Consider the following 26,040-nt stretch of genomic DNA (forward strand, 5'->3'; position numbering starts at 1 on the left):
CACCACTCAGCAGGAGAGGAGACAGACAAACAGTGCAAGGTGAACAAAAGGCAGGACTCTGCAAAGTTGCTTCTACTGGTCAGAATACTCAAAAACATCCTGTATTGGGTTTGCAGGGCCAAGCTTTGGTAGCAGGGGGGCTACAAGGGTGGCTTCTGTGAGAAGCTGCCAGAAGCTTCCTCCATGTCCAGCAGTGCCAATCCCTGGCAGCTCCAAGGTGCCACTGGTCAAGGCTGGGCCAATTGGAAAGGGTGGTAATGATAATATATTTAATAAGAAAGAAGTTATAATTGTGTCCAGAGAAGAGTGGAGTGAGAGTATGTGAGAGGGACAACCTTGCAGACACTCAGGTCAGTGTAGAAGGAAGGGCAGGAGCTACAGCCTGTGGTCAAGATGATGGTGAGGCAGCTGTGCCCCTGCAGCACAGGGAGGGCACAGGAGAACAGAGATCCACTTGCAGCCCCTGGAGGAACCCAGGCTGGAGCAGGGAGATGCCTGAGAAGAGGCTGTGCTCCTGTGGGAGACCCATGGAGAGAGAGTAGCTCCTGCTGGAGCAGCCTGTCCTTGAAGGATTGCATCCTGTGGAAGCGTGACCCATGCTGCAGTAGTCTGGGGAGGACTACTGCCCGTGGGGCGGACTCACTTTGGAGAAGATCAGGGAGAACTGGCCTGCTGTGGGAGGGACCCCATGGCACAGCAGGGGAACGCTCCTCGTCCTTAGCAGCAGGAGAAACAATGTGTGATGAACTGACTGTAATCCCCAGTCCCCTAACCCCGTAGGAGGTAGAGCTTGGAAGGAGGGAGGGGCAGGGGGAAGGTGTTTTTAAGGTCTTATTTTACTTCTCATTATCCTGCTCTGATTTTGTTAGTAATATTTAATTAATATCTCTAATTCTAGCCTATTTTGTCTGTGATGGTGTTTTGTGAGTGATCTCTCCTGGTCCTCATCTGCTGCTGAAGAATATCAGAACAATGAACAGGTAGGTAGGGCTGGGAAGACTGGAATAGCTCAGGTGGAGTTAGGCTGGGAGCAAAAAGGTGAGCTATTTCTAGCCCCAGGCAACTTCAGGACACCTAGGAAGGGATGCAACACACAGATGGGCTCGTGATTGAGGGGTGGACCTGACCAGAGAGGCCATCACACAGGTTATCCACCAATGTGAAACTCTCTGCTGCCATGAGTGAAATATCCCTGGAATAGAGGGTGATGGCTGGGTGGCAAACTGATTGCATTCAGCCATTGCCACAAACATGCCAAGGCAAGAGCTACATGCTCACCATAGTAGAGGCAACAACAGGCTGGCTGGAAACGTATCCAGTAAACCGTGCCACTGCTCAGAACGCGATCTCAGGTCTTGAGAGATGCATTTTGTGGCGACATGGTACCCCAGAGAGAACTGAGTCAGGCAATGAGACTCATTTTCAAAATAACCTCATAAGCTCTTTGGCAAAGAAACACTGAGTGAATATATCACATCCCTTATCATCCACAAACCTCTGGAAAGACTGAGAGATGCTGAAGACTCTTAAGAGTGTTAGGTAATGGGGCACAAAAGCACAGAAGCCCCTTGGCTGGTCAACACTAGGGGATCTGCTAATCACCATGGTCCTGCCCAAACTAAGCCCTGTGGACACAACCAGGCCAGATGGCCCAAATTAACCAAAGGGATAATTCATACCATATGACATCAGTTCAGATACAAAAGCTAAGGGAGAGAGGAGGAATGGGGGACATTTGTTACACTACAGTGTTCGCTTTCTGGAGTGGCCTCTACGCGTGCTGAAGCCCTGCTTCCTGGGAAGTGGCTGAACATTGCTCACCAGTGATAAGGAGAGATTAATTTTTTTCCCCTTTGCTTATGCACACACAAGCTTTTCCTTTAGTAAACTGCTTTATCTCAACCTACAAGTTGTTTTCCATGTTATTTTCCTCTCCTCTGTCCCGCTGGTAAGTGGAGTAATAGAGCAGCTTGGTGGGCACTTGGCACCCATTACACATACTCTTCCACTAGTGCTATCTTGAAGAAGATACCAGTGACTGGGAAATGCTTGAACATCTGAGATAATTTGCCTTAGGAGTATGAAACTCTGTGAAGAGGACAGAAAGCTTGGCACTGTCAGCCCAGTACGAGGGTTCGGCACAGCACCCCAGTATGTTCAGACAGACTTGTAAGTCTGGTTCCCACTTGATTCAAGCCTGAAACCCCATAAAATCTTAAATTCCCTCCCAAACCTCTCCCAACATAGGCCTTAGGTCTTGCAGAGATGATAGGCCTTTGAGATTACCACTGAACAACATGTTCACGGTTACCTGACATTTTGAGTAGGGTTCCACCTCTCTGATGGCAGCTCTCCACTTTGTGGGTCATCTACAGGTGGGTGAAGAATTGAAATACATACATCTCCATTCTGCAAGACAGAAAAAAGCACTGAGAATAGCTTGGCTGGAGGGTGAGGTCTGATGACTCAAATCTACCACTCTGGCTGTCTTCTGAGCAGTTTAACCTCATTGATATGAACATCCCAGTGCCAGTAAAAACCAACAAGGACCAGAAATGGTTCTGAATTCTTCCTGGATCTGCTTTATACACAAGAGTTAGCCTGCAAACTGACAAAAAAACCCACTCTAAAGTCAAGAGGTTTAAAGAATGTGGCAAAGCAAGCAAAAATAATAATAATGTAACATAAAACTAAATTGGTCTCCAGACAGCAAGTACTAGTCTCACAGTGACATAAGCTTTAATCACAGGAGACCCAAAGTAGGGTTTTTTGTGTTCCCAGTGGTAGCTTGAGTTAGCTACAGGAATTTTTGAATTGAAAGGTTTAATCACCATCTACTAGCTCAGGTATGAAAACATTACTTCTCCCAAGACACAAGGATGTTGAACAGATGGTGTGGGGCAGGTTTACACAGCTCCCCTAGAACACATGTGTTCAAAATACCAGATGAAAAAGCAGGAGATGCTCTCTGAAGGTTTCACTGCAAATCCCTTCCAGCATGCAAGAGGAAGAATATTCTGGCAGCATATGGAAGCCATACAGCCACATAATCCTCAATATGTGTTCTACTCACCAGTGTTATGGCCTGAATACAGATTTAAAGCTCCATAACATCTATTTAAGAAAGCTGTCAACCCAATTCTCCATCAGCAACAGCACTCTGACACAACTGCTTTGTAGGAGTGCTGGAGCAGTATCCACCACAGCTGATATCCTCCACCGAGGCAGACTCCAAGGACTCATGCGGTCCCAGTGCCTTACTGCAGGATGGGATGAAGGCCTGAGGCCAGCCAGCAGATGTTGGGCTTTTCTCTCCCTTGCAGCCAGCTGTGGGGTGAATCACAAGTTCCAAGACACAGCCCCACACCTTCAGCAGGCACAGCCCCAGCTGAGGGGCAGCACTCATGCTGTCCCTTGTTGCCCTGGCCCAAGGCATAGGCTGATAACAGGATCAGCTCTGTTCAGGACTCCAGGCTGGCAGCTCCCCACACACCTGATCTCACGTCCTTCCAACACTGCTGGAGCGCAGAGCAGGGCTGCTCACAGCAACAGCATCTCTGCCTTTGAGCCCAAGCCAGTGATCACAGCTACAGAGAGCAGCAGCTCACCTGGAGGGTTGTGATCCGTATCCAGATTTCAGTGGTGCATTAACCCCACCAGGTATGCTAATCTAGCAGGCCCATGTCACTTTGAAGCAGGTTTTAGTCAAGAACACAGCAATGCAGCACCTGGAGCTGCTGAATTCCAAAGGACATACTTATGCTGCTGGAACAGTTTGCTACAAGAAGGCAGTTTCCCTTTTAGGACCCCAACAGGCTTGTGAAATCTTGGAATTTTTTTAGTATCATTCCAAGGTGAAGTTAACTTTACTAATGTTAGATTATGCTCACTCTGCTCTGCTTTTACTAATAATTTCTATTAGTTTTTCCTTTAACCTTTTCCTGGGAGAATGCAATGCTGGTGGCCTGGAGGAGGTAGCACAGCACTTGGGAGAAGTTCCTGAAGCAATCAGGTCAGCAGCATGTGGACAAGCAGATACTCAGCAATATGAAGATACAGGGAAGCAAGGATGTGAGAAGTTTTCATCTTGTTGCAATCAGTGTTTACATGTTTGGAAATTGCACTGCATTAAGAGTCTGGAAATGCAAAGGTATAACAGGGCCTGATGAGATCAGCACTAGGTTCTAGGGATCAGGATAGTCAGAGGCCAAGCCTTTCCCTGCACGCATTTTTGAAAGACATAAACAAGGAGAATGGGGTATTCATCTGCCATTGAGAAACAGCCTACACTTCTATCAGGACTGAGACCTGTTATATCATAAAAATAAAGAGCAAGGGAACGCAGTTTTACCAAAATTCAATTAGATGACCCAAGTAAACTGGAGATGGGAAAAACACGCATTACTCAAGCCTCATTGCTCAGAATGGGAATGTCAGCCCCAGCCTCTCCATCTGGTCCTACCAGCAGATTCTGTGAACTGCTACTTTCTTTCACCTTCCTTGCACTAAGAGGGTTTTTTCTCCCCCCTCCTCCTGAAAAACCCTCAAACATAAAACACTTTGCTGAGATAACTCCAAATGAAACTGAGACTATCCCAGTGCCTCATCTCCATTGCTTAAATGTTGTTTCCAAAACAGCCTGCAAGCTGCTTCAGATTCCCTCAGCTACAAAAAATACTGCTACAAACACAAAGCACAAAGCTGAGAGGTCGAGTATTTGAAGAGTAAACCCAAAATACACCCATCAAGTTTTGGGTTAGTTTCTCCTCCTACCTTCAGTTGTTCCTAGCCAATTTTTCACCTTTCCTACCAGGACTGGGAGAGGGCCTTTCCAAGGCTTGTTTTTGTACATTTCATTTTGGTAACCATTTCTCACTCACCTCCTGCATGAGGATTTCCAGATTCAGAACCAACATCCACAGTATGGGTCTGCATGGGATACATAATCTGAGGATTTCAAAGTTGTCTTTATTTATAGATCAAAATTCCATGTAACTGAAACAGAGCCTTAAAGAGAAACACCGTCCTTGGCTACATGCAAGATCCTGTGCCAAGTACAAGGCCCACATCAGAAAACTGTCAGATTACTGATTTGAGGATGTCCTCAGACTTAGGGCAATCCCCTGGTTAGTCAGTAATTAAAGCTGATTACTATTCTGTTCTGCACTGAAGTTTGGCAAGGTTTCTAGCCATTTATTACTGAGCCTTCAGTGCTGCTCTCACCATGATTATTTGAAGCACACCCATTCCAAACTGGGCATTCAGCAGCAAGAACTTATCAGAAAGGGCTTTCCAAGCCCAAGCCATCAACAGAAGCCTTCATTTGTTCACAGCACAGAAGAGAATGACATTCCTGTTTTCAAGTGGGTTCAAAGGAAGCCTGCAGAACCTCACAAAAGAAAACCTGTGATAAGGTGAGAGACCTGCACCAACAGGAACATTTTGAAATCCTTTAGCTCCCAAAACTATAGAACCAGTGCTCCTTAGCAGGTTGACATTCTTCTAGGATATCCAGAAGTTCAGCTAAGATTTGGCTGACCTCCATTAAAAGTCAAGTTTTGAACCAAAACAGGCCTTCAGCCTTCAAATACAGCTCTATGGAACTGGGTGATATTGAACCAATTGCCTCTATACAGAATCATTCCTCTTCTGGACCTGCTGTGTAGTTCTATTGTGATCCAATTACCGAGAGTCCACAGCCTTGACTACCCTCTGAAAGTAATCTATACACATACTGAGTTTAAGGAAGCAGAAAACTGTCTCAAACACCCCAGAAAAAGTTATTTAAAAACACCTTACCTCATAAATGTTGGGATGCCACATTTTGGTCAGGAATCTGAAGGTAGGTGGTGAATATGGATAGTCAATAGGAAATTTAATGTGAGCCTGAAAAAAAGCAAAATATTTTAGTTATGAAACAGAACAGAAAAGACCAACAAGCAACAACTACAGTGAAAAGATTGGGAAAAAAATTCATTAAGGCTACTGAATTGCTCATTATTTAAACCAGTGCCCAACACAGTGCCCACAGCACAACTCTATGCAGTTTCTTATGAGCAAAACACTAACTGAACAAGAAAAATCAAAACACCTGGGCTGGTAATGCTCAGAAAACAAGCCAAAATGCATTTACCATATCCTAATTCAAAAAGCACTATTCAACAGCTGTTGTTGAACAGGGTAAAATATACTGGGAAAGTTTTAACTTGATAGTACTGCTGTCTTTTTGAGTTCAAAAGCAGACTAAAAAATGTTTACTAAGCTGAATAAACCTGGTTTATATTTGCCTGTACAAATATTTTAAATTACTCTTCCCATGAAGAAAAAAAAAATTGTTATGTAACTTGTGCTAGTTACTTTGCCTTTGTTTGAAAGTTAAGTTGGTCCATCCACCTGTGTTTCTAATACTACATATTTTGCCACCACAGGCATTTTTGTAGTCTCAATTTCATCTGCATCTGTTTAATAAATCAGTGCACCTTGAGAAATATTGATGGGCAATGACAGCAAACATCTTGCAGTGGTCAACAACCATCTGTGGAGCACGACTCTGAGTCGAGTTGGTTGTGGGAAAGCTGCAGAGATCCTAGCACCGGATATTTACTTCTCTGTGCTGTCCTGGCATTCACAGCAGCCTGAATATGGACTGATCAAGTGCCCAAAATACTTCTGTCTGGAAGGCGGACTTGCATGCTGCTTGCTGCACTGTTGAGCACAAACCCTTTCCTTGGAACTGCTCAACCCACCAAAAAGTCCCACTGCCAGCCCAATGTGGGATCTCCAGAGAAGCATCTTCTGGTCCCTCAACCACAGCCATACTCATGTGCAACTGCGAATGCAAGAAGAGATGCCAAAAGCAAGATTCACATGGTAAGAACAGAATTCCAGGCCACTCTCTTCCACTTAAATACCTAACCATGCCACTAGTTCAACAAGACAAACTATGGGAAGTTTTATTCCATAGTACAAAGAAGCAGACAACTAGATGGATTACAGAGCTGTTAGGTACCCAGTTTCACTTACCAGCATACACCTTTGCCCCCCAAATTTTACAGGATCAGAGTGCCAGGTAGTCAAGAAAAGGTTTTCTGCTCACCTTTATGGAAGAAATTAATCAGCTCACATGGCCTTATGGTCTGTACATGCCTACTCATGACTGTATGTGGGTATGTTCCAGCAGCACTGAGTCCTCACTCCGCAGTCATTTGTCACAGCACGCTCACAGCCAAGAAATTTATGATCCACTTAAACAATCCCAGTGTTTAACATCAGTTGCACAAAGTGCATTGTTCCAAGAGCAGTGAGTGTATGACTCTTGTCACCACACCCCTGCAGAAGAGAATCCTCATCACCACACACTGCTGCAGCAAGGACATGCCTGCCCTACAACGTGCCACCCTGCACTGGGAGCAGAGCAGAGATCTACCCAGGGCAGGGCACGTTCACTCCAACTCAAGTGCTTGCAGACTCCTCCAGACACTGGGGTTTTCCAAGAAAGCCCATTCCTGTGCTTACATGCAGTTTTGTGAGATCTAAGACATAAAACAGCACAAGGACTGAGATTAAAAATGCAAGAGACAACAAAGCTCAGGGTTGAGCTACCTACAAGATTTCTAAGCAAAATCCATCTTCTCCACAGCCATAGCTTCCAGGTGACCAAAACAAAAAGCACTGTGTCAGTAGACTACCACCATTACCATGCTTATAATCCATACAGATGCTTAAAGAATGCAGGTTTCATTCTTCTCAGTAAAACCTCTCTGCTTTCAAACTGTCTAACCTTGATGGGTTTGTCTCATTAAGACCAATCCAGAAGCTGAGCCTGAGGCACCAGTATGTCCTTGTATATGATGAAGACTCATGCAGAAGCCGTAGATCCTGAATGACTGTTCTGAACTTCTAAATCCTTCTTGACAAACACAACTCTTTATCGGAAAAGGACTACCTGCCTACAATAACTAAAACTATGGAATGAGGTGTTGTGTCACATGAAGGATTCTCTTGAGCTCTAGAAACAGAAAATGCAACTGGAGAAATAAGAGACATCTTTCCTTCCCACATGCAAGCAGCTAAGAATCTAGCTTCCCTGTAATCCATCACATATTTAGAGAAAGCAGTCACATTCCATGTTGATCAGCTATTTCTAACTAGTCTGTAGCTGTTCAGCACATTGAGATGCTGTAGTGGAGCATAAAGCAAGTGAGGCTTCTCTACAAACCTGACTTCAGAGTCAAAAGCCCCCAAAACAGAAAACCTCACATTACAGGCAGGGATTTTTCCCAAACAAAAAGAGCTGTCAGGTCTCCACGGTGAGATCATCCGGAATTTGAAAGTGAAACCAAACACTTTTCCAGGCCTTTACAAACAGGTCTGAGAGAATTACCTCATCTCTTCTGCAAGAGAAACCATGGAAAGTTATGTAAGCCCACTCTGCTCTCATTGAATGCTATTTGCGTTTCTGTGTGGGTTAAGCAAGCCAAGAATTTCCAAGACAAGCTGCAAGACTGCTTGCAAAGATGCAGCAACAGCCACAATTACAGGTCATTTTTTTTCCCCACTGAAAGCCTGATTCTAAATGTGTTAAAAGAAAAAAAAGACCAAATTAAGCAATAAACTTAATTTTAAATAGAGTTCACAGAATGGCTTTTCCCTACAGTTTCACTGATACAAGGCAAAAAAATCTGTTAAACTCAGCCAGGCTGCTAGGAACTAGAGAGTGGCAGTTTTCAGGAAGGTTGTTGTTAGCTCAGTTACAGCCACGCAAACTAATTTAGGAGGACTAAAGATGCAGCTCGGTTCCCCCCTGCAAGTTCCAAACAGTTACTGCATCCAGCATGTGCCTGACTCCTCAGACTGAGCTTAAACAGAATAGAAATAATCCTATTTTGGTGATGATTTTAGCCAACTGCATGCCATGGCTCCTTGACATCACCGAACATACTTGATAGCTAGGAGGGTGAAGACCAGTCATCAATCAACCCATTCCTCCCTTCCCTAGTCTGTTAGTATTCATGCTTATAGTCCCTAGAAAAATAATAAACTCTTCTAAATAGTCCAGCCTGGCAGAAGATACAGCCTGTTATAAGCTTTTCCAGCTACTGCTATAAGAACTTGAACTTCCAAATTACACCACAGCACATATTTTAAGAATATTGCTACCAGCATAGTCACTTTATTTCCTATTTTACTGCTCCCCTGCATCTTCAACAGTGACTGCACTTCAGGTTCATTAATTTTCTTTAAGTTGGATAAGACAAAGCCACAGGTTCTGCTATGTATGCCAGAAAAACACACAGTCTCACTAGATCTTATGTTATGTGACTGAAAACATAAACCTAATATTTCTGCCAACCACAGAATTATTCACTGATTCAGTCACTATGAATAACTATTACAACAGCTCTGTTTCTTGAGATCTTGCCACACACTTGACTCAACACTTATACTTGGGTCACAGCTACTCCATGCAGCACTTCAGGCTCAGGGCAGAGAGGCTGGAAAGCTGCCTGGCGGGAAAGGACCTAAGGGAGCTGGTTGACAGTGGCTGAACATGAGCCAGCGTGTGCCCAGGTGGCCAAGAGCATCATGGCCTGGATCAGCAATAGCACGGACAGTGGGACCAACACAGGCAGGACTCTGTCCTAGCCTCAATCCTTGTTCCAGCCTAGCTGTAAATGACACTTCAGGAGTCTGACACTGATTTTTTACACCCATCTCAAGTTGACAAAACTGAGATCCCTAATTTTCAGGCAGCAAGGAAAGGAATGTTGAATCTATCCCTCCTGCCCAGTGCAGACAGGCCATGGGGGAAGCACACACATTTCCTGGAAAGCCACCGGGATCACAACTGATCTGATTTGAGGATAATGGGGAACACCAGCAGTTTTTATAGTGGCCAGCACAAATTGCAGCTGCTTGGTGTTACTGGAAGTGCCATTTAGAGATTATTTTTATTTCAAAACATCACAAGCTTAATGCCAGCCCTTCAAAAACTGCATTAGTGAGGCCAAAGACCTTTAGCAAATTGTATTTAAGTTCAGATACAAAGGAAGTGCATTGACTTTTTAAACTATTTTGCTGTTATTTGTAATTATCTGCTACAGCCAGCCCACAGACAAGCTCCTATCCACTCTGTGCAGGTACCCCCAAGGTCTCTTACAGATCACCCACCTGCCCTAGCAGACTTGCAGACAGCACAAGGACTCCTAACTTTCCTTCTTAAGGGGCACAACCAGGCTCCCCACTGTGCTCCTGCTGACTGCTCCACACACTGAGCATGCAAGAAAGGTGAGAAAAGGAACTACAGGCCACTACTGGGTTAAGTGTTCATATCTAATCCCACAAAATGCCCTTTCCTGCTTCTAGTGCATCAAACATTTATACAATTCATTTAATGGAATCTCCTCTTCCACATTAAGCCTAGATTAGTGCATGCAGTATTAAACACTATGTGCTGGAAAGCATGTTCAGTAGAGGTCAGCAGTCAGACCAGCAGCCTGTTTCTCACAGCAGTGAGGTTTAAAGCACCTTGGTATCATCCAGCTCACAACCTGTAAAACAGCATTATAGCCAGTCACACTGTATTGTCAACTGTTTGGTGAGGTAAAAATGAATGTAGGACCAACACTGCTGTTTCAGCTCCAATTATGACTTATGTCCTAAGTAATTTCTTGTGGCAGAGCTGGGTGCTAGCCTGGTACTTAAACCCAGTTATTGCTTCATTTCCCAGCAGCACTGTGTCAGTGTTTATTGACATCTGCTGTGCTTTCAGAGAACAGGAGCACATCTCTCATCCAAGATGAATGACCAGGTCACTTAAGTCTTGTGAGTCCTGAAAACTCCCTTGGTGCTGCAGTGGCAATATGAACACTAACAGCAGAAAACCCCTTATATCCTGCATTACCTGTACTGTTTCACAAGGAATTTAAATCACGAAGATCTCAATGTGAAGAATGAACTAGATCTCATGAGAAGGACATGAAGCATCTAAACAAAAAAGAAAATACAGCCAAAATACAGCAGAGCAATGATGAGTCAAGAAGTAAGGCTAGCTTACACAATCAGAGACTGGTTTGACAGGCACCAGCCCATTCTTGTTTCACACTAAATCATACCTTGAGTACATTTCCTAATTTAGTTATCTGGGGCACTACTAAATATGTTGTTTTCAATGGAAGACTCCCTCTGGTACAAACCAGATTTCCTTTTACCAGAACTTCTTTTAACAGTAAGATGTTATTAGATATTTATCTCTCCATGTAGCAATGTTAATAGAGCTGAGATTGCTGGCAAGTCATCTAACCCAGACCAAAGCAGGTAAAGGGGTGGATTACAAAAGCACCCACCTCCACTCAGCTAACAACTGCCAGGTCCATTTCCACTGCTCTGATTGTCAGTTTGACTTTTCATGATGCAACAAAAAAAAGCTATCATTTCAACAAGTGCAGGAGATGCAGCATTCAGCAAGAGATACTGAGTTGGAAACAGTGGCATCCTGAAACAACAAAGTATTTATTCTACAACCTGCCCATTTTTACTCAACTTTTGCTCTTGTCTGCCATCTCATCACTGAAAAGGCCATTACCAGAAGCTATGTAAGACACATCGCCAAACAGAACTACTTGATCCTCTTTCACAGGGCAAGCTGCTTTACTGAGCTTTGACACAGGAGCCAAGCACTAAAGCAATTTCAGATTCCCATGAGAGAAAGCTAATGTCATATTGAGGTTTATGTAATTTCCTAGGAATTCCTATGCTGAAATATTACTAGATGCCACCCTCAATTTAACCTTCTCTCCAGGATCAGGCCTGATTTTAGGAGAAAAAAAAAAGATTCAGATGGAATATACTAGAGACTGTGACAGGCCAGATGTTAGGAGACTTCTGCCATCGCTGAAGGTCTCATGTAGAGATTGTGCTCTTGGATCTGATGCCTTCAGGCCACAGACTGTACACTGGTTTGAGATCAGGGTCACTGTGTGTGTGCTATGCACAAAGGCTATTCTGTGTGACTATTTTCCAGCCAGAAACAGATGACTCAGTTCTTATTTATATCTGTACAAACACACCAACTTCCCCATTTGTACAAAATAGGAAGAATAACTCCAAATGTGTGAAATGTAAGTTTCCCTGTGCAGCCTGATACTTGCTGAAGGAGCCAGAGATACTTGGAGATACCACATCTAAAGTTTAAACCAAATCATGCATCTCCTCTTAGGTCTTTGCTTCAGAGTAGAAGCTGGCATTTGAAATACCCTACTGCACATATAACCAGGCATGCTGCTATCTGAATTCGTAAAGCTCTAACATGAGCATAACTGTTCTAGAAACAGTTTCTGTCCACTTCAGAAAATGCAATTTTCCATCTCTTTCCATGTGTAAAAACAATAATTTTGCTGAAGGAGTGGTGGGAATATTTGAGACTGCTTATTCAAAGTATCATGGTACATTATCAGCACCTCTGGAATCACGTGTGGAAGCCCTCTACACATGTCAAGTGTTGTCATTTTGGGCACCTCTCTCCACTTGCCAGGCTTTAGGGTCCAAAAGACTGTCTCTTTTATTAAGAACTGAATTAGCCTATGACATATTCAACATCCTGCTCAATCTCACATTTTGGAATTTAACTTTACTGGGTAAGTAATTCATACCTTCTTGAAGCAGATTTACACAGGCAGATCTATGGAATGGTTGACTGTGATACAGCATGATATACTTCACACTTACCCTGGTAATTTATCACTGGGATTGATTGACAGTGGGATTAAGGGCACCCTCAGTAAGTTCACTGATGACACCAAGCTGTATAGTGCAGTCGTGCTCTGAAGGGAAGGGATGCCACCCAGGGGAACCTGGACAGGCTGGAGAGGTGGAACTGTGCAAACCTCATGAAGTTCAACAAAACAGTGTGAGGTCCTACACCTGGATTGTGGTGCACCCACAGAGAATTGGGTGATTGAGAGCAGCCTGGCAGAGAAAGCCTGGGGGTGATGGTTGATGAGTAACTCAATGTGAGCTCACAGCCCAAAAAGCCAAATGTATGCTGGGAAAAATCCAAAGGAATGTGGCCAACAGGTTGAGGGTGGTCATTGTCCCCCCTACTCTTGTGACATCCCACCTGGATTACTGCATACAGCTCTGGTGATCCCAACACAGAAAAAGACATGGAAGTGTTGGAGCAAGTCCAGAGGAGGCCACAAAGTTGCTAAGAGGACTGGAGCACCTCCCCTATGAAGACAGACTGAGAAAGTTGGGGCTGTTCAACCTGGAGAAGAGAAGGTTGTGTGGAAACCCCATAGGAACCCGCCAGTATCTGAACAGGCCTACAAGGAAGCTGGAGAGGAACTCATCATCAGGAACTGTAGATATGACAAAGAGTAATAGGCACAAACTGAAAGAGGGTAAATACAGGTTGGATATTAGGAGCAGATTCTTAACTGTGAGGGTAGTGAGACACTGGCACAGGTTGCCCAGGGAAGCTGTGGATGCCCCATCCCTGCAAGTGTTCAAGACCAGGCTGGATACGGTTTTGAGCAACCTGGTCTAGTGGGAGGTGTCCCTGCCCACAGCAGGGGGGTTGGGACTGGATGATCTTTAAGGTCCCTTCCAAACTCTTAAGGTTCTGTTACTAATTGCAGCCAAAACACATCCCAATTTTTAATAAGGCTGGACAGAGTGTCTGTGAACTCACCTACTCATTCCCACCCTTGCGCCCTTACCAAAACACAGCAGATTGTTTTGTTGCTCTGTGGATGCAAGCCATACCATTTGTACCTGTTGGGTGACGAGATGTCCAAGCTAGCTAAACTAAACGTGAGAATACCCTTTCCTTCAGCCTGTTTTTACTATTTTTAGCCAATTCTTTAAACAAGTACCATTCATGAGTCAGTGAATGACTAATTGTCTTGATTCTCTTCCTATGCAAGCCAGGCTGGATGCAAGAGGAAAGCTCTCCTCAAGGGACAGCACATGTTCTGCTAAAAACACAGGACAGGTCTTGATGCAGTCACCTCTTTCATAAGCAGCAAGGGGAAAGGCATATTTATAGCATTGTAAGTGTAAACCCTAGCAGGGTGCTGCAGTGTTACACAACTTTGCCTTTCCCAGCATGGCAGGCAGCAGCTCTCTGACGAGACTTCTCGAGCCGGCATACGAACAGCCTTTCCTTAAACAAGGCTTCTGGAAGGTGAATGGCAGCACTCAGGAACTACAGCAGAAATCTCATCTATCTCATCTGCCATGCAGAAGCCAACTAAGCACTCCTGCAGCCTTGTCACTTGTTTTTCTGCCCCTGCATTACTGATCGTAAGCCCTCCTGTTTGGAGCTGGACACAGGCAGTAAACCTAGGCAGACTGAGCAGTAGCATGCGAGTCTGCTGGACTGTACCACTTCCAAGCAAACAGCTAAATCAACAGCACCATCTCCTAGCATGGAGACCTAATCAGCAATGTGTTGTCTCGATGTATAACCCTATAGTGATACAACTGCATTACGCATAGCCCCTCCCAGTGTACAACCCATCTGCAAAGTGTCTCCAATCCTGCACAAGTGAAGTCTGATACATGTCCACCAGCTGTCTCCTGCCCAGCATCCTCCAGTTCACTGTGGGAGCCACCACTGTGTCAGAAGGTATTTGCTAGTGAGAAGCTTGTATTTGAGACACAAAGGAAAATATTCACATGATTGCATGATGCACCTGTCAGCTTCATTATCAGGGGCAGCACCGACCAGACCAAGTTTAAAGTTTTAGTTTGGATAAATGCATTAGCTGATACACAGCCATCCTTGCTCCTCAAGCTATTCTTTCTACAGTAACAGGTTTTCGGTGGGTATTTTTTGCTAGCGAGAAGCCAAATTAAAGAGATATTCAGCATTCTGTCATTCTTCACCTCTTTTCATCCCTGCCTTGTGCTTCAGAGGATTTGGAGGTCACAGCATTACAACCAGTGTAACATTACTATGGATATACAAGAGAAAAGTACAACATTGAAGTGAAGGCTAGCATTGATATTTCTACCTATGTTCCAACTAGCTGCCATGTCAATTACTAATACAACATCCAGATAAAGTCAGAAACCTCAGTTTGCTAAAAAATCTCCTGAAAGAGCCAGCAAAAGAGAGCAAAGCAGGTTGAGTCATCTGCAGTGCAGCGTAATTGAAGGTATCATTTATACTTCTTATAAAAGCCGAACTACTGCAGCCAAATGAAGCTTGGTGCAAGAATACACAGCCTTGAAATTCAAGCTTGTATTTAATTAATTGGAACCATTATGTTTGAAGGCATACAAGGTAAGGGTAGCAGTCAGGAAGAACCACTTAAGCCTACCACAGGTTAAGAGGATTAAGGTCAAGGCAAAAAATTAGTGAGACAGATGTAAGATGAGAATACATATAGTTTGGACGAAGAAAGATGGAACTTGTAGGAAAGTCAAAAGAAAGTTGTACAATTGTGTGGCCTAAAAGCAACCCTTAAAGTAGCTTTCACATAACGCAGTATTTCCTGCCTGTAAAAAGAAAGCATCTGAAAGGAAATTAGAACTCATTTAATTTTTCTTCCTGTATCTAAGCATGTCATAGATATTGCTCTTGATTCAAAGTGTCATATCTGACTTAACTTTAGAAAAAATTTTTGACAGATCATGCATAAGTAGCATAACAGAGAAGATAAGACAAGATCTACGGTAGATCTACAGTCTGCTCTTAGTAAAGAACTGGGAGTGTTGATGAAAAAAAGCCCCCAAATCCAACAATGGGGAGAAAACCAGGCCAGTCTAAGGGGAGCAACAAGGTGAACTGCCATATCAGACTGACAGCAAGAGCTCTTGCAAGAGGTGCTACATTTATAAAGATTTGTAGGAAGAGGTAATATCTCAAGGGGAAAAAGAAGAGAAATTCCTGACAGAACAAATTTCCTATTGTGAGACATCATTTTCTACTTAGACCCTTCTGGTATTTACCTTCTCATGACTCTTGGATAATTTATTTTTCAGCTCTGATTTTCAAGGTCTTAAACATTTAGCTGAATCCTAGAGAAACAGACAAAAAATGACCTTCCCAAGTGTTCTCATGTGTATCCAGTAGTGACACATCAACTTTGTATGTTGAAGCCTCCTCAGAAATAAGGTATGTTGCCTTCCTGCAAAGACTCATCTAAAAGCTCCTCCACCTTCTCAGTAACAGTATCATCTTGTAATTACCTGTGACTACAGAGACCACTTGTAAGAATGCACACTGTGTGTCTGATAGCTCAAGTACAGTGCTCCAACACGCTTCCACACTCCGAAAATGCAGCATCCATACAGTTAGTTTGGAAACTGGGTTCTCTTATTCCATCCAGAGAAAAATGACACCCACAAATCTGCAAAAAACTAATACTGAGCACTAGACTTGTTGTGTATGGAATAGGCAACACTACCACACCCCAAGACTGGCAAAGAACAGACAATTCATCCATACTTGTACGCTGGACAATCCCATGATGTTATTCTTTCCTGTCTAATCAGATTAATTCTTGAAAACTTAAGTCTTGATGTTGTTAGGCCGTTAGATAAGACACACTGCACCCGATACACTATATCAAATTACAGTGCAGTAATAAGCAATTTACAGCAAAAGTCAACAGTGTTTTATAAGTACAGCCCTGTCATGGGAAACCTACCACAGTTACACAATTAAGCCTGTGAACCATAAAATAACCTGTGCTGGTAATTAAAGCCTTATCTACACTAGGATGAAATATGTTGATGTTAAAAGAAAATTATTTACCCTCACTCACCATTAAATATTTTCATGACTGTTTTTTCCACCTACTAGCAAGCAATACAACAAGCTTCTAGGTGCTGATGCTTTAAGGTTCATCAGGAGTTAATAACCAGTAACCATCTCAAACAGATGATTTGGATTCAGCCATGGTACCAAGAGAATGGCTGTATTTTGATGTAAAAAAAAAAAAATAATTCACTGCATGTAAAGAGATGTTACAGTGACAGATTCAGACATCTGCATGCTACTTAGAGAATACGGTTCTTCCTGCTACAGAAATGAATCCAAAGCATGACTTGGAGGAGCCTCTAGTGGTGATAAAGTAGATGTGATTATGAATTAGCAGATGCTCAAGGACAAGCTAAGAGCCTTGCTGGCATTCACATAGCCTATGGACACATGACTCCTAGTCAAGTTACCAGCAATGTGACCTGCAAGCCACACACACACACTTGGGAGCAAGCAGGATGTTTTCAATAGTGCTCTACCTACAAGTTTTGCCTTGCCTTGATTCAATAAGGGAACCAAACAGCTTGCTTCTTTGTCCTCTTCAGCTTGTATGCAAAGTTTAGTGCATGAACTGAATACAGGTATTTCCTGACAACTTGTTTAATCTCTTTCAGACTAATATTTTTTGCAGGGAAGTGGAAGCACAACATCCTGTGGCAGTGAATTCTACAGGTTTAACTGCATGCTGTGTAAAAAATTCACTTTCATTTTGACTACATACTTCATAATTGCGTTTAATGCATATTCATTGTTGAACTAGGAATGACAGTAAACCATCATCCTTCTCTTTGCCTTTTTTTTGGTTTAATGCATTTCCCTAATTGTACCCCATCTCAATCATTACCTCAAGAATTCTGAAAGTTTCCTAGAATAGGGAGCGGTGTTGGTACCAGTTTTCTCCAACAAGTTATTCTGACACAGGAAGACCACTATTTTTAAATAAACTGTGTCTATGCACACAGAAGGCAAGGATGTGTAAGCCTTGCACTGCAGAAACACATCCTTTGAGCAATTTTACAGTGATGTTAGAGCAGTATCTTCCATAGGTAACAACACTGGAGAATGTTTTGCTGCTGCAAAAGGACTTTTCCGGAGCATGAACTTTGATAGTATCAACTGGAAGCAGTTCTGTTTGAACTCCATTTGGCGAGACCAGCAGGTGTCATTAACAGTGGAATTCTTCCAATCCTGCGACCTGTTGCAGCCACACTGATGTGGCACGTAACTGGAAAGCTGCTTTCACTCTTTCAGGAGGTAACATTACCCTTTTTGGTAAGCATTAATACTAATGCAACACTTCCTTTAGCCTAGCACAAAAGAAAAGCAAAAAACCGCATTTGGCAATTTGGCTGCATCGACTCATATATCATTTAGGTTTCAGCAAGAGCCCTTACAGAACTGGAGCATCTGGCATCAGGTACTGAACGAAACAGCCAGCTTTTGTTTGTAGTTACAAGGTTCAGACGCTGAAAAAGTGTAATACTGTTTCAGCACTTTGCAACAACAATTGCAGGCTAGATGCTGTCAAAGTACTTCAGAGGTTTGCTTTTTAGCAGCCAAAAGATTTGTCTGACAACCATGGGTCTCTATCTTTCCTACACTCCTTTTGATATGCAAAGTAGAATTTCCCCCAAATCAAATAATTAATAGAACTGATGCTGATTTTTTCTTCCCTAAATACTACCAAAAGTTATACAACTGTTTGCAGAGTAACTTAGAAGTAACTTAAAAGCTTTCTACACATGATCAGCATGTTTATAGTAATTGCCAATTGTCATGGTTTGTTTTGGAAGGCTTGGATATAATGAAATAAAAAAAGTACAGTCTTTGAGGTATCCTATCCCTAGAAAATAATATATAAAATAGTAAGCATTATTTAAATTATAAAAATAAAAAATTATGTTGCTATGTTAGACCTCTGGATGAAAATTATACTGCAAAATGGCTGGAAGACAAGAAGAATTTCTTTACCCCTATGTTGCCTACAAAGGTATACTTTCACATGGTTGGAGTCTTATTCCTGCATGGAATTCATTTCCTGTAAAAAAACCCAGAAAGTTCTGCAGATGCTACTGTGGAACAAGCATACAATGATGTGCATTTAAGAGCTCTGTATGTCTTGGCAGACTTGGGGGGAGATCACAGTATTGGCTGCGATGGGAGAACACCGTAAGATGACCAGCAAGGAGTCAACTGTTCCTGTAGCTGCTTTACTCTGTGCTGCTCTCAGCTGCTTTTCTCTATAGGAACAGCTACTGAATGGAAGTTTTAGCCAAGAAAACCTTTATGCTATGCGTTTTCAGTTTTAAAAGTATCTAGCCATACAAGCGGCAATACCAGCACACAACAGCTCACAAAAAAATCCCAGGTTATGAACCCTGGTCATACTACAAAGAATTTTGAGAAACATATTGGGGGAAGTACCTACACTATAAGGGTGGAGGAATGATGAACAACTGCATGAACTCATTCCAAGCAGCCTGCCAGAAAAATCACCCATAAAGATCCTTTTGTTCCTATTCTTGGACATCCTGTATTATTTACTAGAGCTGCTGTTCAGTCCCTCCTACCCCACCTTGGCCCAGTTTTTATTGCCTCTAAGGAATAGAATTTTCAGATAAGCAAAACTGTCTCCATCAGACACTGCAACAGAAGTGACCTTCAGCGGCACTGATGACAGTCTGAGGAGTTAAGTATCAGATTCAAGGGTCTTCTTTGCTATACTAAAAGGGTTATGCATTTCCAGATCCAGACAATTTGCCTCCACATCCTTCCAATCCCAAACTTGCCCTGTGAAAGAGACGATGAACTTTAGGAACAGCCCCATCAATACCTATAAAGTACACTAAAGTAGGGGTTTGGGTGACCTGCGTAACACACACTCACAAAAACACTCCCAAGACAGACCTCAGCCATGCCATCACACATTGTATGCATCAGGCACACAAACAGCTCAACCAACCAGCACAACTGTCTCTAAAGATCTCTACACATCTGACCTTTAACACCACACTTGCCTGCTCAGCTTTATACTGTTCTAGAGCAAATATTGATGGACTTGGTGCAACATAGAATATCCTGCAGATGTCCAAAACTACTTGGACTTTTAACTGTCCCATTGGAAGCAGAGGATTACACCATGCTACTCAAAAACTTGAGTCCAACAAGCCTGCTTTTTATAATGGAAAACACCTGAAACTCAGTAACTGTCAGACTTTAAAGTACAAAGTGGTTCCATGACATGGCAGCATTCTTTCCTATGCACCAAACCCATGGACAAGGAACATCACTAGTGTCCATTTTAATGTTCACACAAGTATCACAATATTGAATTTGTTAATTTTAATTTAAATCCCCACACTGCTATAATGAACAGGCATATTTCTTGGAGTACAATAACAAAACCAACCCCCTGGGGTTTTTTTTCTTACAAAACACTTCAGTGCACCTGAACAAATCCAGAAGCAATGCTTATATATCAATATGAACATCTCCTTACTACAAAGACACTGCAGTAGCAGCAGAACTCTCCTTCCCTGCACAGCAATACTAAGCAATCACACAATGATGAGAGAACCCCTTTTAACTCCCACTTTGCACCCACTTACCAGAACAGTCATGAATACCTACTCTAATAGGACTATCTTCAGAGTTTTTTAGAAACTTAATTATCACCTTTGGCATCAATTAGGTCAGCACAAGTTGTCGCTTTCTGAAACCTGCTGGAGAAGGAGACAGCACATTTACCACTGTCATGTGAATTCAGGAGGGGAAATCAAAGCCACTACTATCCCAGGAAGTAGCAGAACTCACATATAGTATTTACGACATCATTTATTTATGTTTTCGTTTCAAGTCCAATTTAGAAACAGAGGAAGTGAAAAAAATTTGTCAATAAGGATTTCCCTCTCCTAAACAGGGTACCTTCAGCTACATATTTCTTGATGATCAGTCTCTTCTCAGCCACAATGCTGCTGAAGGACTTTAAAGTGTATTAACTTCAGTCCATTATCAACATCACTGACATTAAATACATGTGTTCAAACCAAACCAGGCTTATCAGTAGGGTAAGGATCTGTCTCTCGAAGAGCCTGCAATTCAAGACACCCAATAGGGTTTCAAATTAGCATGCTATGCTTTGAAGTTGTCCTCTCCACCCCAACGAATTACCACCACAAATGGCAAGAGATTTCCTAAAAATTCCTGTTACAGAAACTATACAAGTTTTGTTCTGAAGGTTACTGTTCGGTATTCACTATGTCAAAAGAGAAGCTCTGAAAAGGATTGCTTTTCAAGGGACTTTTTGATATTTGAAGTGCTCAGGTCAGAGCTTGCCACCTTTCAGCATCAGTTAAAAAGTAAGAAATCATATAACTCATCTAGGTATTAAAAAAAAAAAAAATCAGAAGGCTTGACAAGTTATTCCCTATCTCATTTTAAGACAGGCATTGGCATTAACATGCAGCATTACCAAGAATCCTTAACCTTCCTAGCAGGATACTTGAGAGCTACACAAGTAGATGATGGTACCTACCACAGAAAGCAGAGGGAATGATAAAGACCCTTGCCTTTGACTATCACCAGCCTTCGGCTTCATGTGCTGCAAAATAAATTACATCATATTGATTTTACTAATCCGTTCCAAATATGGTACACTTCAAACAAACCTGCAATGTAAGTTGATTAGACAACACTGACAAGCCAGTCAATGAGTCCAAGAGCAAAAGGGGAACAACATCTAATCTGTTCATGGCTTCTGCTCTAGTATCCCAGGAAACCAGCTGCAGCTGTTTGGTTCAAGTCGTGTACTATGGCAAAAATGTCTGCAATCCCACTCTAATAACCAGCATTTTCACAACTGCTAAGCAGTGTCTGTATGGCAGAGCAGCAGTTCCGCTATAGAATCTGGAGCATGAACTGCACACGCAGAAGCATGGGTACGTCTGGGGAGCCAGGACACTCCCATTGCAGAAATGTTTTTACTAGGTCATCAGACCCTACTTATCACACGAGATTTGCAGAGACATCAGTAGAAAACCCACCTCACCTGCACACAAAGTACCACAATGAAGTACAGGAGCAAGTGATATCATTGTAACACAAGTGACATGATCATTCATTTCCCTTCCTTGGAAGCACCTTGCCACCCCTTGGTCATCCAACTCAAGAGAACTTCCTTAATTTGATTGACAAATTTACCCTGTTCCCAAAATGTAAACAAAAAGCATCAGATTGAATATTTTCTACATGGTAACTTAATTATTTTCTTCTTGGTAGTATATTATAGTTTCAATGTCTTGACAGCTATTAGTCTTCAGCAACTGACCTATTAGATCATTAACTTGGTCTAAATCACCTAGAATAATCAAAAATCCTAATTTATTTTAGGTACTATGTGTGCCATTTTAGTCTGTCACTTCACAGCCCTGAAGCACTTAGCTGTCTGTACAGGAAAGATTCAGAAAAGACACCAAACTGACTACCCACACTCCAGAAGTCAGCATTTAGACTCCTGGATTCCTCTCAGAGGATGCATTCAGAAAGACATATTTATCCCAATATTATTTCTTTACGTGCTACACAGTTCCACTGGTACTTATCAAACTGTCTTAATGCTAAATAAAAAAAGGCTGTAGGAAAATTAAGATATACAAGGTTAACTGAGAACTATCTTCCTGCTAACATGAAAGATCAGGAGTAGTAAGTACTCTTACATTCTTAGTCAAAACACTGCAGAGACCCCAGGTGAGCCTCGGGTGTCTCTCTCAGGCAGACAGGCTGCCACTCTACATTCAGCATCTCATCTGCATTTGCTGCTAACTGTATGCACAAATGCCTGTATTAATTTACAGTGAATGGCCAAACCATATTTAAAGCCTTTCTTTTGTTGTTCTTTTCCTCCCCATCAAAATACACACTGCAAGTTCAGCTGCCTTAAGTATTTTATTAAAATCTACCAGGCAGTATCAAGGGCAAAACAGTAGACTGAGCAGACAGAAGCAATTGTGATCTAGTGCATAAATCAGTATTGGAAAGGACAATAAATGACAATATGACAGTCTGATTCAAATATCAACTGTTCGGAAGTAAACTCATATTAGTGCCAAGGCCAGATCTGGATAATCTTTCAAGCTCATTTTCCACGCAGTCAGCTTCACTGTGCTGTAGCATTGTCCCAAAATGGGTTCTTTCACCCACTATGCAAGAGGCCAATTCCCACACAGATTCGATGTATTTGCAGTTCTGCACAGAAATGGGGGCTGCTGGCAAAGCCAGCACAACAACTATCAAAACCTTTCAGTATTTCTATGTTTTAGCAAACAAAGGCATTAATGTTCATTGGCTACAAGTTACATAGTTTCCTCATTAGTTACCATTTTATCTTCTATTAGTTAAATGATTCCCTCACTTCTCAGAACACACCGACTAATAAGCAATTCTCTTCTTTTGAGTCAGTGGGTTTCTTGGGCCAGTAGTCCATGAGTTGGTGGTCCTAATCTTCCCTTGCCAGAATTACTTTTCTTATTTTTCAGAATTCTACTTGCCAGAAATCTCAGTTGTTGACTTTATTAGTTTTTTCTGATCTTGGGAGTTCTGCCAAATGTCCTTGTGGCTGGTTAACTCCTGCATTCTTTGTGCCCACTATCAGTGATACATCCTGCTTCCCAAGCTTTATTAATCTCCCTCTAGGTCTGAGATAATTGAAACATGTCAAGCCCTAAACCTTAATAAGGCTGTTCTACTGACAAATAATGTACCTTTCTAACACCTGGAGATGAGCATGAAGAGCCTGTCAACAGTGAGGAGGCACTTTAGAACAGAAAATGTTACAGTGAACTCATTAAAGCACTGAGAAAGCTCAAGGGGTACTAGATGTTGAGCACAGGTGAAAATTAGCCGTAGAAGTTGTTAAAGATGCAGCTTGGACTTCTTGGAGATTTCAGTTCCAAGAAGGTACTGCAAAGAGCAAGTGGGATCCTTGTAAACTTTATTGTTACAGTTGTGCATGGTAGAAAGTATCCACTCTGCCACCTCATAAACTTCTATGGAACTTAATTCAAATTATCTAAAAACCTGAGACTGTGTTTAGTTTTTTCCCCACTAGTGAAGATGCCCTCCCTTCCCCAGCTGTGTTTGAACAACATCAGGTATCTTCTCAGTATCTCTGCTCACTACTTCCATGCTTTCTCTGCACCGCTGCAGACATTCGGAGTAGCAGCTATGACAATGCTCATGAGCACAGCTGTGCCTGTGCACAAGCAGCTGCAGCACAGCAGCTGCTGAGGGAAACAGCAATGCACTAGGAGCTCAATGCCAAAACACTGCCAGAGCTTGTTTAGATTTACAGCATTTTAAACAAGTGAGGTCTAACAGGTACTGTAAGAGCACGTTACCAGTTACACACTGAGCTGGACAGCTCAGGGTCCCAAACAAGCACCACAGTCAATGTGTTGTCAAATCATGACAAAAGCAGCAATTGGAATTAATATGTCAAATAGACTATTAAGAACCAGATGAATGATGACAGTGTGGGCAGCATTGCCACTGGCATTTGAACACCACAAAATCCGAAGTGTATAAACTGTTCTTTCCTATCTTATGCTCAGCTATGGGTCTGATAAATCCTCAGTATTACTGCTTAAAAACAACTTAGCATCCAAACTAGCCCTACGCAAGAAGAGAAGAACAAACTGGTGCAAGTCACAACAGAGGTTCCTCCTCCCACCCCTCCTGGCACTACTGTGCAGCCAGGTAACAAATGAGCCAGAAAGTCCCTCGTTTTTAATTTAAAAGGTTTATTTTGGAAGAAATCATCCTTTAGACCTCTATTTATAGAGTTAAATGTCAACAGTTCAGTCGCTACAATGCTAGACCAACCAGCAAGTTGAATCTTTCAGCAAGTGTGGTATTGCATGCACAGAAAAAAATCTCAACCAGGAGCCATTGGCTACTACTGAAATCCTCCACAAATGCCTGTGTTGCCTGTCCTAGAAGACCCATGGGGCAGTTCTGTGTACTGTCAGTTGTGGCTTTAGGTATTAATACTCTGCTGATAATCTGAATACTCTATCAGTACTTTTCTACTTTGGGAAGACAAAACATAGTCAGGGTTTTCCTTCCCATTCTAACACTCAGTATTATCTTGGCAGGTGTAGGGTGGGGGAATGGCAGCAGGGAAAAATAATCTAAGCAAGTTAAATTAGTGACCTGCTTGCTTGTTTAGTGATAAAGACAGCCAAGCCAACAATTCTTGGCCAGACTTCATGATCATCTGATTTACAACGCACATTTTAGAATTACAGCCTCAGCAGCACATGTACCTCCATGGAGCATGTCATTAACATGTTTGGCTTTTTGGAAGAGTGGATGAAGCAAGCGCTCACCAGAAGCCAACTCTTACAGAGCCCAGTTACAGCAAAAATCACGTCACCACTCTTCAGAGTACGCCGGGCTTTCAAGAGGGCTCTAATTTACTTATATTTGCATACAACGACCTCTACAGTAACCATCGTTTCTGCAGCTCATTAGTAGCCACAAACCACTTATTGTATTTGTGGGCTGGATTAACTTTGCAGGTTCAAGAGCCCCCAGCAAGTCACAGCCTCATCATAGTGGATGTTACACAAGCCGTAACACATCTTACCCATAAAATACGCCAACAGCACTGACTGCCTCCTGCAAAAAGAGACAACTTTCAAAATATCCTCCCTCACTCTCATTATACAGAAGTTAACCTCATTTGAGTAGCATCCTGTTTGCTGCTCAAGTTACTCTGCAATATTTTCGGTTAGCCTCTTCCCAACCAGGCAGCATTCAAAGCACGTATCGATGTATGAAAGCAGAAAAAGAAGACTCAGATGCTAAAACTAACACCAGACCACTACCTACAAAGATGACTTTAAAAAAAAAAAAACCAAAAACCAACACCACACCAAAGATAACCAATCAAAAACCTTTGAGTCAATTAAGACTTTGCAGGACAAAGTACTTTCTCCTGCTGGCTAAATGGCCCTTGTGCTAAGTGCAAATATACTGGCAGCTTTGCTGCAGATCCAGTATATTTTATAGCTTCAAAGTGTTTCAAAACAAATTCTGGAAGACATCTACATAATTAACTATTGTTTAGTGCTGCTCAGTGAAGTTATGTCATCTTTTCAAAATAGAAAGCCTGTAGAGACACAGAGGTTGAACACTGTGGCTGTCTATAGTCTGTATTAACAGCAAGTGGGACAGCAATTCAGGTTAAAGAGCCCTGATCTTCCTCAGAG

At 42.4% G+C, this 26,040-nt stretch overlaps 1 protein-coding gene across 1 annotated transcript in view; it reads right to left on the reverse strand.

The window, feature by feature from the left end:
• UBE2R2 (ubiquitin conjugating enzyme E2 R2) overlaps window positions 1-26,040 on the reverse strand; it is a 54,173-nt gene that overhangs the window by 7,714 nt on the left and 20,419 nt on the right. The window contains exons 2-3 of the mRNA XM_032095323.1: window positions 5,800-5,886; window positions 2,312-2,409 (exon numbers count right to left, since the gene is read on the reverse strand). Coding sequence (XP_031951214.1) covers window positions 2,312-2,409; window positions 5,800-5,886 — 185 coding nt within the window. The remainder of the gene's footprint in view (window positions 1-2,311; window positions 2,410-5,799; window positions 5,887-26,040) is intronic.

This window comes from Corvus moneduloides, chromosome Z (genome assembly GCF_009650955.1).
Source record: "Corvus moneduloides isolate bCorMon1 chromosome Z, bCorMon1.pri, whole genome shotgun sequence".
In the NCBI taxonomy this organism is placed as follows: domain Eukaryota; kingdom Metazoa; phylum Chordata; class Aves; order Passeriformes; family Corvidae; genus Corvus; species Corvus moneduloides.